The sequence below is a fragment of the Rutilus rutilus genome, assembly GCF_951802725.1.
Source record: "Rutilus rutilus genome assembly, chromosome: 6".
Classification (NCBI taxonomy): domain Eukaryota; kingdom Metazoa; phylum Chordata; class Actinopteri; order Cypriniformes; family Leuciscidae; genus Rutilus; species Rutilus rutilus.
In genome coordinates this window covers 40,849,967-40,872,690 of record NC_140214.1, presented here as the reverse complement: position 1 = coordinate 40,872,690, position 22,724 = coordinate 40,849,967, and the positions used below count along the sequence as shown (strand labels likewise).

Genomic DNA, 22,724 nt, shown 5'->3' with positions numbered 1-22,724 from the left:
AGCAGAGAATGAATTCTTATATTCAACTCATCAGTGACACAATATGTAATTCAAGCATTATAATGACTGAGATTTCGCAAGCATGGCTACCGGCAAAACACATTTTCAAAATTCCAAGCTGACAGTTAATTAACATTTTGTTGACAGTCCATGGAAAAACTGGGTTGTACTTTATTTTACAGTATGTGTAGTTACCTAAGAAAGTACTGGTAATATAAGGTAATTACATGGGTAAAGGTTAGTTTTAGGGGTCCAGGGTTAAGTACATAGTTATTACCCATTTATTTTAATTACTATAATAAGTGGATAGTATGCACATGGGGAACAGGACTGTAAAATATAGTGCTACTGAAAACTGAGAGCTGAATCTTTTAACAACACATTTTAGCATTATTGTCAAATAAGTGTCATAAAACTTTATGTTTATACAAGTTACTTTGGCTGTCAGTATGAAAGATGATATTTCTATAATGTCCTTGAAGGAGTAAAGTAATTGAATATGTGTATGGTGATTAATATAGTGCCTACAGTCAGTTCCAATTCATTTCAAATTTGAAATCCACATTTTATATTTTCATGAAATCAATTTTTTTTGTGAATGAATGCAAATTTTATTTTGAAAATGCATTTCCCTACAGTGTAAAAAAAAAATCACTTTCTACTTTCTAGGGGCGGGACACTTCCCAAACACACTCGAAGCACTCGACCAATCACAACACACTGCTCCAGCCGACCAATCAGAGCACAGTGTGCTTTTCAGAAGGAGGGGCTTCATAGAGACAGGAAGTAAACAGAGCGTTACTGACAGACTGGGAAGAGAGGAGCCGCAACAATGGAGAATATGAGGAGAATAATCAACATTCTAGCAGGAAAACCTGTTCTAGAAGAACACAAAAACAACAAGACTTTGAAAAGAAAAAGGGCACAATAGATCTTCTTAATAATTACGATCATTATCATCATGAAATCATTTACTCTAGTCTTTATGAGCAGCTCTCTGACTGTATGTGCACACATTCAACAGCAGCTCGACAGGTACAACTAAAAGGAACAAAACACAGGGCTCTCAAAGTGTAAAACATAAAGGAATTATAGCATAATATCCAAACGGCTCGTCTTCATACAGTGGAAGTGAATGGTGACCAGCACAGCTGATTCTCAGTGGTTACTCACACAAAGCTATCAATGTCAAAGTCACTTTTATTTGTATAGCACTATTAAAACAACACATGTTGACCAATGTGCTTTACATCATCTCAGTAAGATAGACAAAATAGTACAATAGTAATAGAAATAAAAATAATAAATGATCATCAAAAGGATGAATGGGTCATGGCAAATAAATGTGTCTTAAGTTGTACTTTAAAGACATATACAGAGTCAGCGTCCCTAACATGTAATGTATATCTATGGCTACTGTGAATATAGAGACCATTAAGATTACATACAGATTCTTGAGTTTTCCTTTAGTATCCAAGATATTACAGCAGTCATACGGACTTGCTTGGTATTTTTATGCCATGTTTGTTCCTTTATGACCCTGACAGTCCCAGGTCTACATCCACTTGCATTGTCTTTAAGAGAGCAGTGTGAAGATTCTTCAAAACTTCTCTTCTGGTGTTCCAGAAAATGAAGAAAGTCATACAAGTTTGGAACAATAAGTAATATGAACTCCTGTTTATTGTTGTAGATTATCTTCTGTAGCTGTTTACAATGAATATGTAAGAAGTTACTCATTTCTGCACTGATTTTAGTACAGATATTGCTCATTGAGTGGAGCAACTTACACTATAAACTTTACTCATAGCCACCCACAACCTCTCCACACACGCTTTACTCTGCACAAAAAAGAGACCACAGAAACTTCAGCATTAAATGTCAAACTCCATGACACTTCAACATTTACTCTCCTGATCCAAAGCAAAGCATGCTGGGAGCTAAAAATCAACTGATCAGTTTTAGTTAATGCGGAGAAAAAAAAAGAGTTTGGTAGACCCAACACAAAAACAATCAAGTAAACTTCAGTAGACTGGACACCGTTTTTAACTTTCCCCACCAGTGTTTTATTTGTAAGTTTCCAGACAGCATTTTTTATTATATTCACAAAACTTTCATGGCCGCCTGAATATTTTCTTGCACTTATTTGTAAACAGTCAATATGTTAGGGATAATCCACGGCTAGCTGTGCATTAAACGGGGGAGGCAAATAACCAGTTGCCTTCGCGGAGGGCATTCAAATGGTTTAATTTTCCCGCTTAATAGACTGCTGCTAAAATGCTGGGTTGTTTCAACCTATGTTTGGGTCAAATATGGACAAACCCAAACCCGTTGGTTTAAACTAACCTAGGTTGTTTGGTTAAATGGTTCATTTTAAACCAACATTTGTGTTTGTCCATATTTGACCCAAACATGGGTTGAAACAACCCCGCATTTTTCAGAGTATACCATGGTCATTTGGCAGCATTGACAACTTTAAGCTGTTATTGTTGTTTGTAGCACAATTTTTGACTGGAAGGGTAAAATTGACGTTATTTTCAATAGATCTAGCATTCTGCCCGCTTTGAATCAAACACAGAGTTAAAGTAGTGCTTAAGATTACATTTATTTGAATGAATGAATTATAGCATTTATTTGAATTCATTATCGACCGAGAGAGAGAGAAAGAGAGAGATTAATTACTTAAAAAACAGCGATGTTACTCATTACTCATAGCGAAATTATTATTTGCAAAATTATTATTAGCAAAGCTATTTTATCACTAATAAGAGTCGCGGGGCAGCGTTGATATGTTTCTGTGCTCCTCAATGTTTCTGCATGTGTGCAGGGCGTATTATGCGTGTGTGCGCTTCGATGAAAACAGCGCATTAATATAGAGCGGTGATTAAACTGACTGGAACTACTTTATTACACTGTTTTATTGCACACTTTCCAGTCAATCGGTGTAGAGTATTCAGACAGACCATGGTACAAATCAAAAGAAAAAACAGAACCTCTGCTTTTAAACAACAGCAACAACAAAACATTTTATTCTAGCTTCATTCATTATTTTTTAGCAAAGTTAGTAAGTTTAATAAAAAAACATGAATTTTCGAACAAAAAGCTGAAAAAAATGTTGTGTTTGTAAAAGACTTTGTCCATAGATGGAGTAGATCGAGTTCATCAACACTCCCAAAGCTTCAAAAGCTTCAACATTTCATTCAGTAACATTAGGCAGTTTTGATTTATATGCCGTATGTTTGATGATCACGTTAGCTTACACGTGTGTAAACAACTTCTATCCTCTCCTTCTGGTTTACACAGATCTTCTACAGTATAACAGATTTGGAATTGCAGGAAAAACTTGTCAATGGCGGGGAAAGAGTTAAGCAGGTACAAAACGTTCAGCAATTGTGTTGCTTTAACTCATTTTATTTAAGCAAATTTAACAAGCAGCAACACTTTTTGTGTAAAAGTGTGACTATGCTTCGATTGGTGAAAGACGTTTGAAAGACATAACAGACTATTGGTTTGTAAAATGTTCTTAATCTCACACAGAGAGGGAATGCAGACGCTTGCGTTGAAAGGTTACGCTACGACATGTGCGGAGACAAAGAGCGCGAGCGCAGCGGCTGGAAATTGGCGTCTCCGCTACTTCCAGCACTCCCACAGACCGTGGCGTCGACGTCCTCCGTCTCCAGCTCATCAGGAACAGCCGGAGCTCCCGGGTCTCCGGGTTTAGGCAGGCTGGACGAGGTTGTGGAAGACACGTTCATGCTCCCGCTGCCTCCACACACCGACACAGCCTCGTTCCCTCGACCCGATCCGTAGCGCAGGTTAAAGGATCCCGTAACCACCGAGGCGGATGTGCTCGCCTCTCCTTCAGGATGATAACATATAGTGGAGTACTTGTCATAGTCCAAGTCCATTTTGGAGAAGTCATTGGTTGCACTTTTTGTGCATGAATAAGTTGAATTGGCTGAGGACCCCGCTGCAAAACATGAACATATGGGGTTAATATCGTCATGTCTGGAGGCCTTACATGATAAACAAAAAACATTGATTTTAAGAAAACCAAGAAACTTAATAAACTACTCCCATCAAACTATCAGTTATGGATATTACTTGTGAATTAAAGGCAACTTCTTTTATTAACCACAGTCTCCAGATGTTGAAAGCTTTGGAAGACAGTTGCTGCACACCTTTAAAGGGGTCATGAAATGTACAATTAAAAGGTCCACTTAAAATGAAAGCAAATTTTTTTGAAGTAATAAGCTATTTTCTATTCTGTTTTTGACCCTCTCTTTCAAACACTTGTTTTGATGGGCGTCGTTACACATTGAGGTAAACACCCACTGCTGTGATTTGGTAACAGTTTTGCATATTAAAATGGTTTTCAACGTCACTGGCGCCATTACACATGTGGGACTCTTTTGAAAAATTCCGATGTTGAAAAATGGTAACCAGTGAAATTCAGCTATTCATCAGAAGAAAACAAACCTACACATCAAATACCGATGATACTTCGGTAAAAGAACAGCGTGGAAATGAATAATCTTTATTTATATTTATTCCTTATGTTTTTGTGAGGTGGTACAGTATTTTATTACATAAAAGGTGTTTATCTCGTTATGTAGTTATAACATTTGCCAACTGTGAAACATTTATGTGTATTACATATGCTTTATAAGTCTTGGTTGCGCCAAATAAAGTTTAACCCTTGTGCGACCTTATAGACATTTTTATAGACGTCCTCATTTCCTTTAATAAATCTATATTACACCAGGAACACCTTCTGGTCAAAAATGTCCCCATTGCAACCGCAATTTTAATCCCAGGGCCATTTAACTATAAAATGATGCAGTCTTTGTTAATAGGGCTTTCATTCTGTTGGCAAGGCATCAAAATAAAAAAAATGTACTCTTTTTTACAAGATGGTGCCATTTTCTCAGGTTTGGCCTATAAAGCAAATACTCGCTTTATTCCTGTTCCTCTTCAGTCTGTCAGTCGACGCCACGTCGAGACCGACAAATAGAAATCTCGCTAGACGGGCCAATCTACTTTGAGTGAAACTAAACGAGCCAATGCACACTGGCGTGCAATCATTTGCAACAGCTGCTTTGCCACACAGCGCGGGTATATAATGAGCAGAAGGGCGATTGCACTTCAGCTTTTTGCTTCGGAGCCGAGCACTTCGATGCTGTGTACTTTACTGAGTGTGATATGAGAACGAGCGAGCTCTTCAACGGGACCTCTCTTGTCTGGTGCAGGCGTTTCAATGCGGCAACGTGGTCGATTCTTTCTCTCTCTCTCTCTCTTTTTGTTTTTCTTCTCATTGAGCAAAACAAAAAGGCTGTTTTCACAGCTGGTATGGTGCGCCAAGAGCGCAGAAAAGACGTTCTCACGGCTGGTAAGACTGTCGTGAAGAGAGAGACAGCGCACTACAGGCTGCACACTTCCCTGTCTGTGTCCGCTGCGACTGTTCCCCTGCGTGCTTCAGCACTAAGGAGAGCAGTCCCTAAAAGAGCTTACACGGGTGGAGTGCGTCTTTTTAAAGATGTCACTCTACCTGTGTGTTTCTGGATGCGGCCGTTATCTGGGATTACGGGATGGTCACGAGTGCTACATCGCATGTCTGGGCATTGAACACGCTGAAGCAGCGTTCGTGGATGAGTCATGTACCCATTGTGGGAGGATGACCATCTCGGAGCTACGGTCGAGACTCTCGTTCCTGCAAATGGGGAGGAGTCCCTGTGCCTCTGCTGCGACTGCCCGGAGAGCAGTGGGAGGAGAGAATCCTCACCACTCTCATCCGCCTCTTCTATTGCCAGCGGGCAGCAGCGTGGAGTTCGAGAATGCATCCAAGCCGCCTCCTGCCCTGTGGAACCAGGTAAGTGTTGCACAGCACACTCAGACCCTGCTACGGGCCGCCTCTGGCCATGTCTTGCAAACGGAGATCGCAGTCCTACTGGCGAAGGACGCGATAGAGCCGATAGTCCCTACTTCATTGTACCCAAGAAAGGCGGTGGGTTACTACCGATCTTGAACCTGCGAGTTTTGAATCGGAGTCTCCACAAGCTACCGTTCAAAATGCTCACGCAGAAACGCATTTTTGAATGAATCCGTCCCCGGATTGGTTTGCAGCGATCGACCTAAAGAACGCATACTTTCATGTCTCCATTCTTCCTCGATTCTTTCTGCGCTTCCGCTTATCAGTACAAGGTCCTGCCCTTCGGGCTGTCCCTGTCTCCCCGTGTCTTCACGGAAGTCAAGGAGGGGGCCCTTGTTCCCATGAGAGAACGGGGCGTACAATCCTAAACTATCTCGATGACTGGATCATACTAGCACACTCTTGAGATCAGTTATGCGAACACAGGGACCTCGTGCTCAGGCACCTCAGCCTGTTAGGTCTTCAGGTCAACTGACAAAAGAGCGAACTCTCCACTGTGCAGAGTATCTCTATCCTCTGTATGGAGTTGGATTAGGTCGCAAAGACAGCGCGCCTCACAGAGGAACGCGCTCAGTCGGTGCTGAACTGCTTGAACACTTTCCCTGGTGCTTCGAGCACTCCAGGATGCTCCCTTTGAGCCTCTGCAATCAGCAGACTTAAAGCTTCTCTCCATGAAGAATTTGCTGCTGGTTGCACTGGCCTCTATCAAGAGGTTAGGGGACCTGCAGGCATTTTTGGTCGACGAATCGTGCCTAGAGTTCGGGCTATGTGCCCAAGGTTCCTACTACTCCCTTCAGGGACCAGGTGGTGAACCTGCAAGTGCTGCCCCTGGAGGAGGCAGACCCAGCCCTGGCTTTGCTCTGTCCCATCCGTGCTCTGCAACTGTACGTGGACACAACTTAAAGTATCAAGACCTCAGACCAGTTTTTTTTTCCTGTTACGGAGGCCAGCAGAAGGGAAAGGCTGTCTCCAAGCAGAGGATGGCCCACTGGATAGCGGATGTCATCGCCTTGGCTTACCAAGCACAAGGCGTGCTCTGCACGCTCAGGTTGCATGCTCACTCCATGAGAGGCGTTGCATCCTTCTGAGCGCTGACACGTGGCTGGTCGCTAAAAGATATCTGTAGAGCTGCGGGCTGGGCGACATCTAACAAGTTTGCTAGATATTATAGCCTACATGTAGAGCCCGTGTCCTCCCGTGTTCTCACCCTAAACGGGTAGAAGCACTGAGAGGCCCGGCTCTGTCGGCCCTACTGTGCAACCTTATGATTCCAGTGTGAAAAACCTGTTGAGTCCTTTAACACCCTCGTCCCGGACGTGGCGGAGCGTCCAACGCCAGGCCTTTATTATGGAGTTAATATTGTGCCATAATTAAACAAACAAATCCAGCATTTTGCAAAAAAACTCGATCAATTTGAGTGAAAATGCAGTGGAGAAACAAATATGTATTGTGTTTTTTACAAGTATAAATAAATGAGCCTAGATAATATTTCATAAATAAATACAAACCATCCTACAAATTGCATGTAACCGGGGATTAAGATAGGGGATTAATTTAGCGCTAGACTCCCGGGATAAGCACTGATTTGAAACTTGCCTTTGCCTACAGTCAGCATGAAATCAAAACTGACAAGTCTTATTTTCATGGAATATTGCCGTGTTTGCAATGATATAGTAATCTGTAATGATATAGTTTCTTGAATCTAAATCTTTTAGTCTGTGCCGTTTTCTGTTGATGTGTGAACAAAAACACTAAACATTTGTAGCGCGCCTGACGTCCAAAAATCGTAATAAGCTTTGTGCTTTATTACTTTCATTTGAAGCAAAGTCTCAACAATTCTGTAGATTTTATTATGGAATTCAAACAATTCCGCTGTAGCGTCTCAGTTGAACCGATCATCTCTTCCTCTTTACTACTAGTTACAGCAGCAAATAAACATCAATGAACAAAAAACTGAATGATAAAACTGAAATTCATGAATCATGTCTCATGTAATCGCTCAATCAGTGTTTCAACAGGGGAAAGACATCAATAAAACATCTTGTAGGCTCTACAATGTCACTTAACCTTACATTTACCTCAAGAAAGCTTTTCAATCTCCATAAACTCATTAGTTAACTAGAAAAAATAACTCTAGAGAAGAGCATTTTGCTAAATGTATGCACTGTATTACATATTCATTATATTTGTACTTAATCTGTTAGTGATGTCTTCATTATCTGATGCATGTTAGAATAAATCTGTTAGAACTTATTATTACAGTTAATTTAAATGTTGTCATTCAAATGTTTATATTTCACCAAAAAACTGGAGTGGAACGATTCTGTTATTAAACACTTTTTATAAAAAAACTGCCTTAAGTGTCGTTTAAACATTTGTACAACTCAGTTTTAGCTATTTGAGTGCTGATTGTTAAATAAGTACAATTAATTGATTATTTATTTATTTTATGTTTTCGGCCAAGTGCATCCGGAATTGGTTTTGGCCCAGAATTTTCAGATTGTTAAAAAAGGGCCCATTGTTTCTCATTTCACATGCAAAGGGCTTTTTATAGTCAGCATGAAACAGAAGTTGCGCTCGTCTTTTCTTCTCTAGTGTGCCGGAACGTGAAACGCTTCTGGAACAAGAACAAATGTAGGGCGGGGCTTGATTTTGTCTGTGGGGAATTGATGAAACCACAATGATTTCCCTCGTGTGGAATATTTTTCCTTGTAATTATGAATGGTTTGCAAAAATGGCAACTGCTGCGTCAGTGTAGATGAGATAAGTAAAGTGTATGCGCGTTGTGCACACGCTACATTATAGCCAAGCATGCGCCCTTAAAATAGCATCTGAATAACGTTACTTTACTGAGGTTTTTCCTGGTCTGTGGCGGAATTGTTTTCTGAAACTGCAAAATAGCACCAGGGAACGTTTGCACCGGAACACGCCTCCTCTTTTCGCTGAACCGCCCTCGGGAGCGCAAGTTCATTCCCTAATTTATCGACGTACGTCTGTGGAGGGAAAAGTCCGCTGTGCGTCGGGTGCAAAATAGGAATGATACATGCGTCGGTGTACAAAGTCAATTGCGCTGGGTGAAAGATAGGGCCCTATGAGTGAACGTCTACAGCTCTGCTCACAGCCTCACACACAAGCTTTTGCTGTTGTGTAATACAATGTTTACCTTAAAACTGCTTCATGTGGTAAAATATTACCTGGCTTTTATAACTTTTTTACACTGTTGTCTACTCCACCTATTCTTAACCCACGCTTGGGCCGCGAGCGCCACCTGGAGGGCCGCAATTTTTTTTACGTTTTTCACCTGTGGGACGCGAGGGCCGCGGGACCAAACAAGTTATCAATTGAAGACACCAGAATGACCACTGTTATCCATGAGACAGTTACAGTACACCATCCCACCACTAGTGGCAGTAAATTAATGTCTCAGTCAGGGGCCGATCACACCTAACGCGTTTTTCAGGTTCGAAAACGCGAGGTGCACAGCACTTACGGTGCGTGTCCACTGGCGCGTTGCGAGCGGAGCGGAGTGAGCGTTTTCAATTCATTCCTATGGAAGTTGAGCTTCACGCTCGCGCAGTGCATTTTGGGATTGCCAGCGGACCGGAGAAAGCGTTGAGAGCGACCGAGAGCGTCAAAAAGGTTGGGCAGGTCTTGACTTTATGCAAATATCAAGTGAAAAACGCGGTCGGCAGCCAATTGCTGTGAGGTTCGGGATGTTACGTCTGTCTTGAGAGTTTAAACATATGCAAATTGTGCCGGTGTTATTGCTGAATTTAGTACGTAAATCGTTTTGTTTACGAATTAGAGGCTTTGCAGTTGTTATATATGTTAAATATTTCATTTTGGATGTGTTATATTGGCTGGTTTTATAAAAGTGTATACAATTGAAAGGATATCTTTGCTTGGTGCATTTGGAAACAAAGCTGGTCTATTTCTAATGTAATCCCGTGAATCTCTAATGATTATACTGTGTGTGTGTGTTGCAGAGCATGTGAGCGGAGTGGAGCGGTGAGAATCTCCGCTCATCGCTCACTGAACTGTTCACCCCTCCGCTCCCCCGCTCAAAGCTACATCAGGCCGCTCCGCTCATTTTTGCTCAGCGCTCAACCCAGTTTGCTTCGCGCTCCACTCAAATCACCCCCCGCTCGCTCCAAAAAAGGAAAAAAAATCTACATGTAGGCTATATTACTTGTAGCGGTCCCCAACCTTTTTTGCGCCACGGACCGGTTTAAAATCAGACAATATCAGACACGGACCGGCCTTCAAGGTGTGTGGCGGATAAATACAACAAAAATGATTAAAATGATACGACTGGCATAAAAACTGGGGTATTTTTTTAAATATCCTATAATAATAAACGTGAATCCAATGTGTAGGCCTACTCGCAATTTTATTAACAGCGTCCTCTAACATCGCGCAGGCAAATGAGAAAGTCTGAAAACAAACAAAATGCCCCCAAAAGAAAAAAAATCTCTATGTTTTCAGTGCTGATGCGTTCACGTAACATGTAAGGGCACCTAAAAGCTGTCACAACGAACCGGCAAAATGATTATGAATATGTAAAATATAGCAGAAGACATTTTAATTTTTTTTATGTCTGTCGGCTGGAAAGATGCTGACTCGTGATCTTCGCAGTAGTGAACGCGCCTGAGAGAAATGCACATTTCATACGGGAGAGCAGTCTGTTTTCTTTCGTTTTGAATTGTTCTGTTTAAAAGTAGACATTTCAAGCTTTATATATATGTCTCAGGTGTGTGAGGCAAGTTGGCTATACGCTGAGTTTCGGTTCATTCATGAGACAAACTCCAGGTTCACGCCGGCGCCTTAGTATCGTGGTTATCTATTTTCTAATATATTTCTAATATTTAATAATATTAAATCCAGACAATGGTTGATGAAACCTTGATTAAAATTAAGATACAATTAATACAAAACGAAATTAATTTTAAAGACAGGCTTTGTGCTTTCTGTTTGAGGTCTGAGTGAAAGTTTTAAAGCAGTCTTACGGTACGTTCACACGGGGCGTCAGCGTCAACGCTTCCCATTGACTTTGAATGGGTGACGTCAAGCGTTGCCGAAAAGAATTGTGGATCCGTCGGCGGCGCTTCACTGGCGTTGCTCGCGGCAGAAGTTGAGAATTTTTCAACTTCTGCCGCGAGCAACGCCAGTGAAGCCCCGCAGACGGAAGCGTCAGCCAATCAGGATCGCTCTATGCAAATACAGTAGCCAGGCGGCAGCCAATCACGGCAATGAAGCTTGTTGTTGAGTTCCTGTCTAATTTCATTGGCTGACGCTGCTATGACCATGGCGTCAGTGCCAAACTTCAGCCACGCCTTCAGTTAAGCGTTGACGCTGACGCCCCGTGTGAACGTACCGTTAGTGCCGCCTTCAGAGCGCTCACGTCCGTAACGGAGAACTGTCCCGTCCATAACATTTTTTTTTTTTTTTTGTATAAATTTCTAAATAAATGTGACTTATAGTCCAGTGCGAGGCTAGGCCTATGTTTTTTCTTCTTCATGGCGCATTTTTTGACTGATGCGCCTTATAGGCTACTCCGGAGCGACTTATATTGATAGGCTACACCTGTATGAATTCTCATTTTACTTTTTGAACTCCATTATTGAGCCGAGTTTTGCCTGAAAATAGTCTACTGTTGATGACTGTGCAAGACAAATGGATTCAGGGTCAGGCTTGACTGAGCATGCTTCAGACTCGTGGTGTGAGCGGAGCGGAGCGAAATTGGAGCGGGAAATGCGACGCTCCGTCCTTTTGAAATTGCCGCTCTGTGCTCTGTCCAAGATCCGCCCGCTCGCGCTCCCCGCTCGCTCCCGCTCCACTCCGCTCACATGCTCTGGTGTGTTGTAAAAAAACTTAGATTAAACACACTCGTAACAGACACACCCCAAAGCGGACGCGTTATAGCGTTGCCAGTGGCACTGAGCGGAGTTTTGCCACTGTAGTGGACTCTCACCGTTACCATTACACAGAACGAGCAATGCGCTGCGTTTTTTATGTTGCTAGGCGACCACTGTAACAGCTGTCCTGTCAGTCAAGTAAACGTCAAATCAGCCTTTTATTAACTTTATTTACTTTCTGTTAACATTGTGGTAGTTACGGTTCGTGAAGTCGTTAAGCTCCTGGTAACCCGAGAGAGCACCACAAGTTTATCCTCCATCATCGCACTCTCCGGGCATTCAAGCAACTGTAGCTTTCATCACTAAAACGGAAGGCCCGCCTCTCCATTCATGCGATTGGACAGTGGAAAAAAAACGCGATGACGTCAGACGTTTTTTTCCGCTCGGAGTTGCTTTTTTTTTCAACTGCAAAAACGCGAGGCGCATAAACAGCGCGCAGAACGCTCGCTGCCATAGGAAACCAATTGAAAAAAGGCGCCTCTCATTGCAAAAAACGCGTCAGGTGTGATCGGGGCCTAAGCATTCACGATATGCAGATTATGCAGATTATAAAGCTATATATATTTTTTTTCATTTGCACTTTATTTCAATTTTCATTTACAACTTATTTATTTAATTTGAAAAATATTATTTTGAATTTATTTATTTTAGCAACACATTTTATTGTTTTTATTTTATTTATAAACATTTTCTTTTTTTTTTGTAAGTATAATTTGTCAAATCTAACTGATTTTTGTGCCTGACTTGAGCCTTTAAATTTGTTCTTGATGCAGATTGATTTGTTCCTTGAATAATTGTATGTGAAGGTTTACATACACATGAATAATAAACTGTTAAACTGCAAGTGGATTTCATTTAGTTATTGAATACAAATCAAACCAAGTGTGAGATCAATAAACCAATACTGTGCTAATATCTGAATGGGCCCTGGGCCATTTTGTACTGTAAAATTTGGGCCCCGACATCAAAAAGGTTAAGAACCCCTGGTCTACTCTGATACATTCTTAATTTTGTGAACTCAACTACTATAATGATCTTATTCTACGATGAGATATAAATCTGAAGACGTAAATAGCAAAATTACACATTAAGAACAAATACACTCAACTGTTAAAGCTATAATACAACAAACATCTTTTCAAGCTAAGATTAAAATCTGAACTAATTATGCTGCAAAAAATAACCATTAACCCTATAAAGCCTATCTTTGATACGCACATTTCTAAGGCCTCTAAATGATCAAAACTGCTGATAAACCTGTCTCACTCAATCTACTCCAGTCCTTCTGTCGTCTGATTGATTTTATCTGTAACATTTTTTGATTTTATTGTTTTATCAAGTAAAAGTCTTTCAGTATAACTGTACAAACGTCCTCCAGCTCGTGCTTCACGTGTCTTTCTGCTGTCAAATCTGCACTGATTTATATCAAGTAAACCTTAATAACTTTGATATTTTTAGTAATATTTCAACTGGACTGAAGCAGCTTCGGTTTACTTGATTATCCAGACATAATTTTGTAGAAAAATCATGAGTCTCAAATATGATCATCAGGCTTTATCAAGGTTTATTTTTTCATCTCTCAATTATACTTGTATTGCAATAGGCTACATTTCATTTTCAAACTACAGAGCTTTGATCATAAAACTAAGCATTTAATCATCTTACTAAGACATATTTTTGGAAGATATAGAATGATGACTGATATTTATATGCATTTCATGCAAGTATCAGCATCTGCACCAAATGGCATATTTTTGCTCAGTTTGTGCCTCTGAATAAATCTGAGGTGTGTTTTCCTCCTCCAGTTTGGGGCTTCATATTCTCACTATATCATACTATATGAGTCATAAAAGCCAAATACTCAAAATGTAAACCGTTCACCACTGCCACTTCATCCCTATGGCCAAAAACGAAAAAGGCTGAAAGTCTTTTTTGAGTCACTGTTTTCATCAGCATCCGCTCATATTTTATTCATGTTTAACTTGCAAAAATAATGAACTAATTTCAAATGCAGCAAATGGATCTTGTTAATAATAAAAATCATATATCATACTTCAGTGTGAATGCCGTTAACTATTAATATGGAAGGAACATTTGGCCCTATTTACATACGCTTTGGCTGATCAAATCACAAGTGGACAATGATAAACACAGATGTGCATGGGGTCCAAAACATTTTGAGCTTGCCCTTAAAAATGTTTGACATATAAAAGGTAATTATTCTATAAAAAATAAGTTTCAGACCTTAAAAACTCCTCCTCACTCCAAAATAGCATTTGTTCAAACCAAACCAAAATGACTCATTTTCTCTTTCCACCACAAAAGGCACTAATTTTCATCAGTCGGAACGAATTCAATCTGATTCGGTATTCTGAACGTTATATATATGTATATATTATCCCTAAACGTTGCAATCCGATTGTCATCAGCAATCCCATGTCCATGTGCATTACATGTGTTGTTCAGAACAAACTTCAGTCACGCGTTCAGAACCGCAGAAAGTCATGCCAGAGTAACTGTTGTTTTTGCAAATCTAAAATCAAAGCTGACTTTTATATATGCATGTTTGCATGACGTAAAACGTATGTAAATATACGCATCATGGCACTGCACATATGCACAAAGTATCCATACCTTCCAGTCCAATCCAAATGTCGTTCAGATCGAGCTCAGTGGGAATAAATGGGATCATATTTATATGAAGGCTTTTCAATCCAGCTGATTCCCAACAGATTATTTGCTTCCATGTAACGTCACTCTGAGGACGAGGTGATCTTTTTATAATTTGGTGTGCAGTTTTTAGACAGTGTGTTCGTGTCTCTGCACAAGTGGATGATTTATTTCTAACAATAATGTTAGCCATATCAATGGCCATTTACTGAGGTTCAGAATGAGGGTTGAAAATTATTTTGTTGCAAATATAAGTGTTCTTGGTGCAAAAAATTACTTTACTAACTTTTTTAGTGATAAAGGCATGTCACGCCTGACAGCTTGTGGTCAAAATAACCAAAACGTATCCTAATACATGTGTAAACGGCCTTTGAGATTGGAAAGTGGTGTACTTTCATCTAATAGAAAATTAGGAACATTTTATATATCGTCGCTGTCGGGCGGAAACCTCAAATGTACAAAACTGCTACCGTTCATTAAATGGAATAAAGAGTTTTTAAAATATTTAAACACCATATTGTCAAAGTTGAGATAACGGCTTTATATGTGGTCTGACACTTATGTGTATTATTAACTACAATATTATTAAGATTTTACTAAAATCAAGCGCCAATGGAGTCACAACGTTTTTGTCCAGCGAATGTCGGAAATGTTTTGTATATTCGATATTATGATATTAAAGACGAAGTGCTTTACAGGGTATTTAATACAGTATTGGCTGTGACTCGACGACAAATTCCAGACTAAGGGGCCGCTCACATATCGCGCATAAAAACGCGTCGAAAACGCTAGGCGCGCCGCGTTCTCCTTTTTCCAAAGCGCTCGGGTGGTTGCGCTCCGGAGGCGTCTGTCGTTGCTAAGCTTGGTTCTTGTCACGTGACCTGCGGTGCGCTTGCGGCATTCTGAAAAGTTGAGATGTTTTTATCTCGATGCGGCGGCTACATTTGAAATAACGAACTTGCGCGCGCAAAAGACGCGATATGTGAGCGGCCCCTAAGACACTTTTCTTCGCTCCTCAAATACATAAAACATTAGCCTTTATATATATAGGCCTGGTTTCACAGTCAGGGCTTATATTAAGCCAGGATTAGGCCTTAGTTCAATTAGGACATTTAAGTAGCTTTTATAAACATGCCTTAAAAAAAAAAAAAACATTACTGGTGTGCATCTTGAGACAAAACAATGGCACTGACATATTTTAAGATATGCTTTCAGTTAAAACAGCTCAAACATGCTCACAGACTAGACTTAAAGCTTGTAAACGTTGTAATTATTCAAACAGCCAGTTCATTACTCACCCTTGCATTGCAAACAAGCAGAGACAAACTGCATGCAGCACTACAGTCACGATAGAGGGGGCGGAGTTATGAGCTTTGACTGACAGTTTGAGGAGCCAATGGTGTAACAAGGTTTAGTAACAAGCTCTTTTTAATACTTTTCATTGGTTAGATATTTGCAAAACCCACAGAAAGACGTAAAGGGTGAACAAAAGTGATGATAAATTAAAAATAAAAATCACGCAATATGAAGACACAGGGTTTCCACTCGACAGCAACGATATTTGATTTCATGATATGACCCCTTTCAATAATTTATGTTCTTTCTTACCTTTTAAAGCTTCCAGTCGCTCATTTTTCACGCGCTGCACCTCATCTGTGATCTTTGCGATGATGAAGTTGAGTGTTCGGCCCCACTTGATCGACTCGATAAGCACGTCTAAACCGCGTGGGTTTTCTGCCAGGATATCCAGCAGTTTGCTAGTGCGTTTCCCTCTGGTGGTTCTGCAGCTGATCTCCTCCGTGTCTTCTCTGGTCAGGATCTTCTTAGAGCGCAGGTAATCAAAGTGCCGCTCAGCAATGATCTTATCCACCAGGTATGGTCGTAACCGGTCTATGGCCTACCGTGAAAAAGAACCAAAGTGAAATACTTACAGGCTGACATTTACAATCATTCTCATCTTTCTTTAATGTGTAATGTTGCTGTTTGAGAGTGAAAAAGCTTTGCAAAGCTCCAGTTCTTCTCTATATCAGTGTAAGTGTTTCTGAACTCCTGAAACGCCTCCATTGTAGTCTTGAGTTTCTTCTGGGAACGAACACGTCACAATATTCATTATTATAATAATTCATACGCAGAATAAAGGGGCAGGGCCTGGTTGAGTTAGTTAGCAGTGTGTTAAACTGGTGGTTATGGTAAGGGGCAGGACTTTCCCAAACACACTCGAAGCGCTCGACCAATCACAACACACTTAACCATTGGTCAAAGAAATTATATCATGATATTTTAAAATAGTATGTTCTATAAAGCAGTGTGTTTTAATTAGTGAGACATCTAAAACATTCTGGTATCCTGAGGACCGGAGTTGAAAAACACTGTCCCTGCCTCTGAATATGCCAACTTCCAAACTTTATAGTAACGAAAAATATTTTGTAAGCCAAGAGGCATGTCCAAATTCTAGGGCTGGTCCGAATACCATTTTTTGAGCTTCGAAGCTTCGGTAGAAATCAACACCGAATATGTGTACTATAAAGCCCCTTTCACACAGCGCGATGATCCCGGGAAATTGCTGGGAAATTGCCAGAACGTTGAGCAACGTTTTGTGTGAACGCAAACATGACCCGGGATTGATGCCGACATCGATGCCGGGGATGGGGACCTTGTAACAATGCACGCTGTGTGAACAAAAGCTGTAATAATTAGAGGTCTTCACAGTGAACCAGTTTAGATTTTACAATATAGATTAACCGTCTTGTTTAATCTTAAAGTTTTAGTGGTCAGATTCAGACTCAATGCAGAGCAGAGAGCACGGAGATGATAGCAAATAAATAACGTCAGCGGCCATGGCACTGAACGAGCAATCGTTATTATAGTTCAAAAGGGCAAACAGTCAAAGTTATTATGCGAGTTAACTCGAGTCAGAATGTAAGTTACATGTGCAAAGTTGCATTTGTCATCCGTCACCGTGACAGCAAGTGGATTTTTGAAGCTGAAATAATGAGTGGATTAAGCTTGGACTTGATAAAAACGAGAGGAATAACATGGATAACTTTCTTGTCGGAGGAATGCATGATCACAGCCAGTCAGGTAACGTTAACGTTACAAGGAAGGGAGACTACGCTACCTCGGCTCCTTAAATTAGGTAAGACAAAAAGTTGTATTTTTCGCAACAGGTTTATTGATTTGTAATAGCAGTTTAAGGTGGAATATGTGACAATCGGGTTAGACGATTAATAGACGGGTCCGGGTCGGGTCCGGTTAGGCATTTCTCGGATCTCCACGGGTCCGGGTCTAGCTTTTGAAATAATAGACGGGTCCGGGTCGGTTCGGTGTAGCACATTACGGGTCTCTTTCGGGTTCGGGCACGAATTTTTGGACCCGTGAAGACCTCTAGTAATAATGCCGTGTCGTAGTGATGACGCTGAAGCCGGAATCGTTCGCCAGCTGTGAAACGGTACATAATGCGCAAGTTTATGATCGAATCAGAGAAAAGAATGCACAAGCGTGGTTTCTCGAGAGAGAAATCGCAGCTCATAAGCAAACTTAAGACGCTGCTGAGACATTACAAGTCACATCGATGTCACATGTCTTTACGGAATTTTTACGGCTTGTGTGTGAACGCACTCTCTGATTCCGGAAAATCACTGGCAGTGTGAATGAACCAAAATCAAACAAACCCGGGTCAAATCCCGGGTCACTTTATGCGTGTATTTTCCGGAATCTCTGTGTGAAAGGGGCTTATGTGTACGAATGCTAACACAGAGTGCAGTGTCTCAATTGGTGCAATATGAACACGCGACACGTTCAGAACTAAAGGGGTAATGCCCTTTTCACAAGATGTAAAATAGGTCTCTGATGTCCCCAGAGTGTGTATGTGAAGTTTTAGCTCAAAATACCCCACAGATATTTTTATAGCATGTTAAAATTGTCACGTTTTGAGGGTGAGCAAAATCGCACCATTTTTGTGTGTCCCTTTAAATGCAAATGAGCTGCTGCTCCCGGCACAAGGGGGCGGAGCTCCAAGAGCTTGTGTGTGTGTGTGTGTGTTGGCAGCTCCGATTACCTCACACAGACACACACACAAAATCTCAAAAACTTTTAGCCTTTAACCTTTCAAACCGGAGTCAGACAAAGATGGAGAGACTCAAGAAGTGACAACATGTGGAATGCAACAGGACATTTCTGAATGGTTAGTTGATGAATTTATGTAGCTGATGTGCTTCTAGTCATTGATTAGCATATTCTGTCATGATAATCTATAAATCGCGTTCCCGGGGGCGGGGTTTATGTAAATTTTAGGGTTTGTGATGTCACTAACCCGGGAGGAAGCTCATGTAGTCCCTGGCTGTTTCTCAATTCCAAGAACGCAGAGAACGGACTTGTGTTCTCGTGGAGACCGGTCTTGCCAAGCTTCCTTGGAAGAACGAACTCGGAACTGGCCGCAATGACTTCTGGGACACCAGGCGAGTACTAGCTCAAGTCTGCATTCGATGCATCCTCGGTATCAAGAACACATCTGGGTTCTTTAATGCGTCCTCTGTACTTGCGTTCTTGAGAATTGGGTCTGAACTTCGACGGTTAATGATGACGTAAAACGAGAACACAAGGACGCAAGATCGCTTAAGAACGCATATTGAGAAACACCCCCTATCTCTCCCTCATATTGGGCCCTTCTTTCTGGGTCAACATATCTGCATGCAAAACATGTCTCTGCTGCTGATGTGGCTGCCATTCCTGACATAACTGGACACATTACATCAAATATTCTATTTATGACAAAATGATGAGTTGTCAATTTGTCATGATTTGAAGTTGAACATGCCAACCACAAATCGTTGAGGTTTTTTGCTCAAAATGGCCACTGCTCCTCGTGTAGTGTAGGAGAGTAGACCATATATGGCAGAAATTACATAAGTGCATTGCATATGCTTAAAATAATCTATTTCCATCTTAATTTTATGTGATGGGGTTGAGTTGTTAAGCTTGACAGTGCCCTCCCTGACTAAAATATGCCTTAAAAATATGATTAAAAAGTATGATACTAGTTACCATCTTCTGCAGCACTATTAGAGACCTGAATGATGTCATTTTTGGGAAATGATGTCACTTATGGGTTGAGTCTAAATTATTATAGAAGAGAATGTTTGGCATGATAGGGTCGAGTTCAGACTGAGGGACATAACTTTATAGCTTTCATTTTTTAGAATTTTTTTTTTTTCACAAATAAATACCTACAATATTGCCAAAAAATATATATATAGACACTGTGCACATTTTGTTAGATTTCCCATAGTAAAAATTCAATGAAGTGCCTTAGGGACGTGACATAATGCCTGGTGTAAGATAGAAATAAGGCCTTATTTTATGATAAAAAAAAAATTGTTTTATTCATTATAATGGACATACCAAAGTACTGAGAAAAGCTTTCCATGTTGGTGAACCACTCGTCTATGTTAAAAAGTCTGGGGGACTGAAATATAACCAAATAACAGGAATGCAAGTTTACTCAGACACTAGTGATTTTATTCTCACAACTATTTTAACGAAGCAGGAGAGATACTCATAGAAATAAAGGTTAACCTTTGTTATTGAAGTGTCCTGAGTTACATACACAAACTTTGAACAGTAACTTAATTATATTATGTCTAGTATCTAATCTAATTCATCGCGTACAGGCCAATATAATAAACAAGCATGCCTGAAAGTTCAAGTGTGCACTTTATATGATTACTGTTTACAGCTCATTGCAGCAACTCAATGAAAATCCTCAAATAAATATATTCCGATCGGGTTTATGATCAGCGACCGACCGGCTCACACCGCTTTCACTTCCACTTCCACTTTATCGAACGCAAAATCTGCCAAACTCGCAAACATGTTCACAGACAATCTGTTTAACGCACACTTTCATCCACACGATAGCTACTCACTTCCTTCTTTATATCGGCCATTTCGTCCTCCGTCAGGTGAGTAACCTCCATCCTCCCTGTTATCTGCTTTCACCTCGTCTGAGTTCTCGACTAGTCACGGTGAGAAAATATGACCACGAATTCAACGTCAAAGACGGGAAAAGAATGAAAGGATTATTTATATGATAGACTTTTATAAACATGCGCTGGCGAAGCAAGAACTCAGTACTTCTGTTGTGACTGAACTATCTGATAGTTCTCTAAAGTAAAGGGGAACTACCGGGATCTCCAACTTCCTTATTTGACGCATAGAGGCGCACGACGTCACAATTCCATGCCCTGATATTTGTTCAGTGTGTAATCTCTACATCTGCATTAATTGTGCTGTTGCACATCTTCATCTACCACATGGGAAACCACTGCGGATCATTTCTCTGATTCTTCTGAATGGTTCTGTTCCTTTATTAATATCTTATTTCAGGATTCTCAATTTGTTTGTTTCTTGCAAGGTTACACTTGATTTGGTAACACTTTTTTTTTTTTTACAGTGTCCGTTACACTATAATATACATTATGCATAATTACAAGCAACTAAACCAAACCATAACCCTAAGTTAGTAAGTATATGAAGTCAATTAATATTAGGCCTACTCAGTATTTAAATGTATCATTGCTACAGTATAATTATTCAATTAAGTAGTAGTACTGAGTAATGTTACTGGCTTGCAATTATGCACCATTTGTTTATTACAATAGTTGCTACATGTAACAGTGTGTCATATCTTAATGTATATTTTATTAAGTTAAGTTAATTAACCCTTTAACTGTCACCCCCCACAACTGTCACAAAAATCTGAACAAATTGTGTTCCAAATTTTAGGTTGATATCTCAAAAAAATTAGCTTTCGGTAAGATTTTATTTGGGCGCAGTACCAAACTTTTTCACTGATGGACAACCAAGCTTCCTTACTGACCATATAAGGGCGCCTCCATTTTCATATTATGTTTTGAGTGATCATCTGAACCATGTATTTCTATCATTTTCATACAATTTATGAAGTATACATCCTATTCAGAAATAGTATGGGTGGTTTGGCAGTATTTGATTTGATTTCAACCTCTAATAAACACACAAAAAGAGCACATGTGCGTTATAGCTCGCTTCCGCATCACAAATCGAGAATCCATAATATTTTTCTTTATATTCAAAACATTTTCAGACCTTTTTTTCTCATAAAATTGAATTGGTGTTATTTTTTGAACTCTTGGCATGAAAACAAAACTGAGGTTTCTACCAATCTTTCATGATTTTTCATGTTTTTTGCTTTTGCTATGTTTTTTCAAAATAAAGGCCTAAACACGAATATGAAATATTCTTGTTGCAAATTGATAAATTACTGCTCCTCAGTCATTTTTTATTTTTTAAATAGCCACCAAATATGAAAACTAGAGATTGTAAGCTTTCAAATGATATATAGTTTGTCAATATTACTTTAGGTTTTTACTAAGATATTATTGTTCTAAATATATATGGGCAATGTGTGACGGTGACACTTAAGGGGTTAAGCATAGTACTTGAGCATTTTATACAACCTTGGCGCAAAAGTTCAGATATCATGCTGGCCCTGATCTACCATACAGGCAATCTGGGCCCGTGCCCAGGGGCCCTTGCGCAGAGAGGGGCCCTCAGTGATGGGAGTTTTTTTTGTTGTTGTTGTGCTACATAAAAATAGTATACACAAGGCTTGGCCTCGATCTTGATAATTATCCAATCAGAATAAAAAAAAGTTGTTTACAAAAAATGAAGTACTGTGATTTTCTGTTTTATATGTCAGTTGTAATTAATAATACATAAAAAAAAAAAAAAAAAAAAAAAAAAACATGCACCACCATTCGTGTGTGCAACTGCACATTTTAGGCTACTTTTGCTTTTGAAGTATCAGCAAGTCGGAGGCGGCAATTGCTTGAATGGTGAGTTCATTTTTATTCCTAATGAAAAACACAACAACAAAACAGTACAATGACAAACTCGCTTAAATAGGCACTTTTACATTTCGCTATGACAACAAGTCTTCCTCCAGTCAGACAGAAGCTGACCAGAGGACAATGGCTCCCCCTTCTGGGTCAGGATTCATCCCAGTCTTTTTTTTTTTTTTTTTTTTACTTCATCTCATTAGGCTGTGTACAGTTTCTTACATCCTTTCATATTAATGTGCAAACTTACTAATAACTGTAATAATACTTTCAGAATAATTATGTCCTATTCATTTCTGGCTTACTCCTCATTACAGTTCAAAACTGTAATTAAAT

General features: G+C 40.0%; 1 protein-coding gene across 1 annotated transcript; it reads right to left on the bottom strand.

The window, feature by feature from the left end:
- Positions 1-1,662: 1,662 nt before the first annotated feature.
- Positions 1,663-20,712, bottom strand: bcl10 (BCL10 immune signaling adaptor). The gene is made up of 3 exons (XM_084410349.1): positions 20,436-20,712; positions 16,120-16,408; positions 1,663-3,967 (listed from the first exon to the last, which is right to left on the bottom strand). The coding sequence occupies exons 1-3, from the start codon at positions 20,484-20,486 to the stop codon at positions 3,570-3,572; spliced, it is 738 nt and encodes a 245-aa protein (XP_084266475.1). The 5' UTR covers positions 20,487-20,712; the 3' UTR covers positions 1,663-3,569.
- Positions 20,713-22,724: the final 2,012 nt, after the last annotated feature.

Excerpts from the sequence above, each read along its gene's own strand:
- bcl10 (XM_084410349.1), bottom strand. The coding sequence starts at position 20,486 with ATGGAGGTTACTCACCTGACGGAGGACGAAATGGCCGATATAAAGAAG. Across the intron at positions 16,409-20,435 it reads TGGCCGATATAAAGAAGGAA|GCCATAGACCGGTTACGACC; the intron begins GTGAGTAGCTAT and ends TTTTCACGGTAG. Across the intron at positions 3,968-16,119 it reads GCGACTGGAAGCTTTAAAAG|CGGGGTCCTCAGCCAATTCA; the intron begins GTAAGAAAGAAC and ends CATGTTTTGCAG.